We start from the raw sequence: 5,780 nt of genomic DNA, 5'->3' as shown, positions 1-5,780 counted from the left end.
GCATATCTTGCCTCAAAACGATGCAGAGAAACTAGTCCATGCATTTGTTACTTCAAGGCTGGATTATTGTAACTCTTTATTATCAGGGTGTACCAAGAAGTCAGTCAAGTCGCTTCAGCTGATTCAAAATGCTGCAGCTCGTGTACTAACCAGAGTTAGGAAAAGGGACCACATTACTCCTGTTCTGGCTGCCTTACACTGGCTCCCTATAGAACACAGGATAGAATTTAAAATTCTTCTTCTCGCCTACAAAGCCCTTAATGGGCAGGCGCCATCTTACCTTAAAGAACTCATTATACCCTACTGTCCTACTAGGGCATTGCGTTCCAAGAATGCAGGGTTGTTGGTTGTTCCTAGAGTCTCTAAAAGTACAATGGGAGCCAGAGCCTTTTCTTATCAAGCTCCACATTTGTGGAATCAGCTTCCAGTTTGTGTTCGGGCGGCAGACACCCTATCCGTTTTTAAGAGTGCGCTTAAGACCTTCCTTTTTGATAAAGCTTATAGTTAGGGCTGATTAGATTCAGCCCCTAGTTTTTCTGATATAGGCTTAGTTTGTCGGGGGACATCTTCCTTCTCTCTGTCTATACTTGTGTACTCTCATGTTCCGATTAACCCAGCTTCCCCAAATGTCTTTCTTTTTGGTGTCTGTATACGCCGGGATCCGGAGTCATGGATGATCCTGCGCTCCTCTGTCCTGGATCTTGAGTCGTGGCTGTGGTCCTGGATCATAGGTCCTGGATGGATATCCTCGTGGATTCATCTTCCTATTATACACACATGCATTTCCAAACATTTGGACTACCTATGTTGCAAATGTATTATCTTTTCAATTTACACATGGCATCTATTGCACGTCTGTCCGTCCTGGGAGAGGGATCCCTCCTCTGTTGCTCTCCCTGAGGTTTCTCCCATTTTTCCCTTTAAACTGTGGGTTTTCTTCGGAAGTTTTTCCTTGTACGATGTGAGGGTCTAAGGACAGAGGGTGTCGTATTGTCATACTGATATTTTGTACAAACTGTAAAGTCCACTGAGACAAATGTAACATTTGTGATATTGGGATATATAAATAAACATTGATTGATTGATTGATTGAGTACACATAACAACAGAACTGACAGGCAACCCTCTGAATCAGACTCCGATTGGCTGTGACTGCATCCACTCAGTGTCCGATTCAGAAACGTGACTCTTACGGCCCGTCCACACAGCGGCGTGCGTGGAAGCTTCCAACGCTTCTGCCCATTCACTTTGAATGGGGTGACGTCACTTTTAGCCGAACTGCATCGTGGGAAGCGACGCGGAGCGTTGCTGGCGTGGCTCGCTGCAAAAGTTGAGCAATGCTCAACTTTTGACGCCTCGGCAGAAGCGTCAGCCAATCGAATCATATGCCAGTACAAGCTCTAACCAATCAAACCGCTGCTTGTGTGTCAGGGGCGGGAGATTCATGTGATTGGTTGTTGGTCGAGTGTCAGACACGCCCGCCGGCAAGCGTCAACGCACGCCGCTGTGTGGACGGGCCGTTACACTCTTTACGTCACAAACAAAGATGGTTGATGAGAATAGATCTATAAAATGATAAGCAATGCGCCAGAATCAAGGTGAGACTATCCGCATCCTTTAAAACTCTACGCACATTAGTTTCACCTTAATAAGTAAACGACTATTTGAGTGAGTTAAGGCATTAGTTTGCTTCATTAAAGGGTGTTAATGAGTGTTCTCCAGTGCCTTTTGTCCGCTTTAAGGTGTTATTAAGGTAGGGTTAATGTTGCTCTCAAAGTCCACCAGATTGATGCTTTCAACTTCAATATTTAAAAAAAAATCTTCCCGGGGGAGCATGCCCCCCCGAGAGGAGGCGACGACCCCCCTATAGGATGTTTGGTCCACCCCCCACTTATAAAAAATAGCACTGTACCCCTGCACCCCCCCCCCCCCAACCCAACGACTCCTGGGCTAAGCCCCGGATCTCCTACAATCCTAAATCCGCCTCTGCTTGGAAAGTATCTAGATATCCCTGCCCTAATGCCAAAGTAACTGGCAACTGAATATGTGTCGCCGTTTGATGTCTATGTCTGGACCGCTGCGTAAAAAGGAGGGTTTCTGCCCCATTACTTCTCTTCTTACTTCTATAAGAATAAAACACGGAGGACGGAGATCTCTTTTTCTCCCCGTCTTCTGACAGCCCAGCAGCTGATCTCAGAGCACGCTCCCCTCTCCTGCAGGGGGGCGTGGTCAGCTGCAGCTCACAGAATCAGCCCCCTGCAAAAACAGCGCTGGAAAGAGCAAATAGAGCGAAATGAGGCATGGCTAAAATGCAGGATCGTTTTGGTATTTTGAAAAAATAACTATATTTATATAGGTCGATACAGTAGCCCCTTTTTTAAAATAGTTTTTATAGGTGTTGCTATCTGTTTTGTGTAGCGTGGTTCTACAAGCAAGTCAATGCATTCATTGGGTGGTATCAGAGAGTTGCACGGGTTTGTAAATGCAATGAAAACAATTGGCCACAGCAAATCATTTATATTAAACATGTAATTTTTACTTTTGAATACTTCAGTACAAAGGATGTATTGAATAATTTAAGTGATATATGTGTACACATATAAATCATTAGTCAAAACAGGGCTACATTTGATTTAATTAAAAGGTATAATAAGTGGTAAACTGAAGAGCCGTTTGGGAGCCGAAAGAGCCGGCTCTTCTTGGTGAGCCGAGCCGGAATTCCCATCACTAGTTGACACGGACAACGTTAGCGAACTAGTGCACACTGCCCACACTGCTCACCAGCCACGCCCCGACACATGGGGTCACGCCGGCCAATCACAAAGCTTTGATGCGTTCAAGTGCATTATTCTGGCACAGGAAGATTATGTTACAGGACATTAACGATAAAACAGAATATTGTTGTTCTATTTTTAGACACATCTCGCGATCGACTGGGAATCTCCCCGCGATCGACCGGTCGATCGCGATCGACTGGTTGGGCACCCCTGCACTAGGGTAACAACAATAAAGCATTCATTCAAAGGCAGCTGGATCATCCAGGCGTGCTTTGAGGAGCTGAATTCTCAGTGAGGTTTCAGTTTGCTGAACCCGGCACAGCTGTATTTGTTCTTCGGCCAGACGGATCTGCATCTCTGCCCTCTCCGTTTCACGGCTCAACAGAGTCTCGTAGGCATCATCCCTCTGCTCTGGTTTTCTGGTGCGCTTGCATTTTCTCTTTAGAGGTGGTTCTTGCAGTGTGTCATCAGGCCTGGCTGAAGGTCCAGCTTCTGGATCCACATGGGTCAGGAGGACCTCATCTTCAATGGTGTGTGTCACATCAGGTGCATTGACGACCTGAAATGAAAGTTTATCAATATACTTTATACCCCTTAATAAGATGATCACAAGCATGCAACCTGGAAAATTGTAGTACTAGGATGATATGTAAGACATATAGCCATTGTAGTACTATGAAAATAACAATTATACAAGATAATAATTGTAGTTCTATAGGAACAAGGATAAAATCACACATACTTGCGACTCACCATCCAGTACAACGTTTGGTATTCCATGTAAAGATTGTGACTGCTGACCACCAATGATATCAAGTACCACATCTGTGTATTGTCCCCTTTTATGTGGTTTGTTACCCATCTGTGGGTTTTTAGCCTGGCTGTGGTCTTTGGTAGCTTGCTGCTTCAAATTCTTCCACCTCAACCTCACTTGGTCCACCGTCCTCTTGTGTCCAGATCCTGTGGCATTCACATTGTCTGTAACTTCCATCCATATTCCGCTCTTTACTTTAGTCGCTCCACCCTCTCTGTTAAAGCTACCAACTATGGAGTCATAATTGTTCCTTACACCCAGCAGCAGTGCATGGGTCTCAGCAGATGTAAAATTAGGCCCCTTTTTGTCCATATTTCCAACTCAATGGTTTGGTCAGGTCAGCAATTAGTTTTATAGGTCTGGCCTTGCTATTAATTACATAATTAACCACAGGCCCTAACCAATCTGGACATTCATTCCAGGTGTGTATTTGCAATTAGTTGTTATTCAGAGACTGATGTAGGCCTACTGACTGAAACAACAGTCAGAACACAGTCATGGCAGGGATTGTTCACATCTTCCATGCTGGAAGGAGAGGTTACCGCCAAAGGGTCCACACCGAGCGCCCCAAACCTCTCCAACAGTACACAACAGAAGAACTGTACAATCGTTTTCGATTTGGACTTGATGACATCAACTACATTGCTGATCTGGTCAGGCCACAACTGCAGTGCAGAACCTTGCGGAGTCATGCTCTGACTGTAGAGGAACAGGTCCTCATTGCCCTGCGCTTTTACGCATGTGGAACATTCTATGAGGTCATAGCTGACAGCATGGGAGTCCACAGGACAACAGTGGGTGAAGTGGTGACAGCTGTGTCTGATGCACTGGCTCGCCTGCTGGATCACTTTGTGACTTTTCCCACTGATGGCCAGATTGCCAAAGTGAAGCAGAAGTTTTTTCTTCTGGGAGACATGCTCAACACCATTGGGGTGATCGACTGCACCCATTCAAGCACCTCGTCAGAGGGAGTGGGAATATGTCAACAGGAAAGGGAGGCACAGCATCAATGTGCAACTTGTGGGAGATGCTGACCTTGCCATCACCAACTGTGTTGCGAGATGGCCTGGGTCAGTCCACGATGCACGTATCTTCAGAGAGAGCCGGTTGTTCACTGAATTACAAACCAACAGGCCGGATGGAGCTATATTAGCCGACAGTGCCTACCCACTCCTACCATGGGTGATGACACCTTTTCCCACGGCCAACACTCCTTCACAGATGCGCTACAACAATGCCCATGGAAGAACAAGGTGTGCCATTGAGCGCTTGAATGGAGTACTGAAGAGGCGTTTTGCACGCCTCAACTATCTGAGAGTGGAACCCCAAGGAGCATGCCAAATAACACTGGCTTGTATTGTGCTACACAATATCGCTGTCCATCGCAGAGTCCCCCTCGCTGACATCGATGATCCCCCAGAGCCCCTCGCACCTGCTGATGATCTAGGCCCACCTATGGATTTCCCTCTAAATGAGAGACTGAGTGGTGGTGCAAGGCGAGATGCTATTGTCTGCAATTACTTTTGAAAGGTGATGACAGATGATGGACTTTTTTTTGTTGAAGATATTTTGAATTTAATCTAAATTACATTTGTGATTGACAATCTTTGTTGTGATACTTTTATGAGCATAAACATTTATGTCATCAACATTTGGTTGAAAACAAAATAGGCCACCACAAACGTGAGCAAAAAATGGAAAAATAAAATGTATTTCCCATGAAGGCTAAAAATGGTGTATTATTTCAGTTAACAAACTTTGCCATCTAATTTAAATTGAAACATATTTTAAAATAAATTCTACAGTACATTTTGCTCTGGTAATCCACTGGAAATCCACCCCTCTGGTGGGATCAGGATAATCCAGTTTTTTGGGATCAAATTAATCCCAATCCTGTGTTGTCGGTTTGAACTACCCGTTTTGAAGATTTGATCCAGATTAAAGCTTGGATTGGATTTCCTGATCTGATCGGATATCAAAGTGATCCTAATCCTGTTTTTTGGTTTTGAACTCCCCAAAAGATAAATCTGATCTGATCAGATAGGGATTAAAAGTTTTGAACTCTTGGGCCCTGAAGACCACATGTCTGACATTGTTACCTATAAACCTGAAGGTCTCTGCTCTTCTCTTGATAACAAACATCTGTTTGCTATTCAAGCCATCAGGATAAATATGGTGGATCATAAAAT

General features: G+C 44.7%; 1 protein-coding gene across 1 annotated transcript in view; it reads right to left on the bottom strand.

The window, feature by feature from the left end:
• Nucleotides 1-2,924: 2,924 nt before the first annotated feature.
• LOC117532916 overlaps nucleotides 2,925-5,780 on the bottom strand; it is a 26,307-nt gene continuing 23,451 nt past the window's right edge. The window contains exon 3 of the mRNA XM_034196520.1: nucleotides 2,925-3,336. Coding sequence (XP_034052411.1) covers nucleotides 3,315-3,336 — 22 coding nt within the window. The 3' untranslated portion in view covers nucleotides 2,925-3,314. The remainder of the gene's footprint in view (nucleotides 3,337-5,780) is intronic.

The sequence above is a fragment of the Gymnodraco acuticeps genome, unplaced genomic scaffold, assembly GCF_902827175.1.
Source record: "Gymnodraco acuticeps unplaced genomic scaffold, fGymAcu1.1, whole genome shotgun sequence".
NCBI classification, from domain to species: domain Eukaryota; kingdom Metazoa; phylum Chordata; class Actinopteri; order Perciformes; family Bathydraconidae; genus Gymnodraco; species Gymnodraco acuticeps.
Note: the sequence above shows the minus strand (reverse complement) of the source record. Positions and strands in the feature narration are given on the sequence as shown.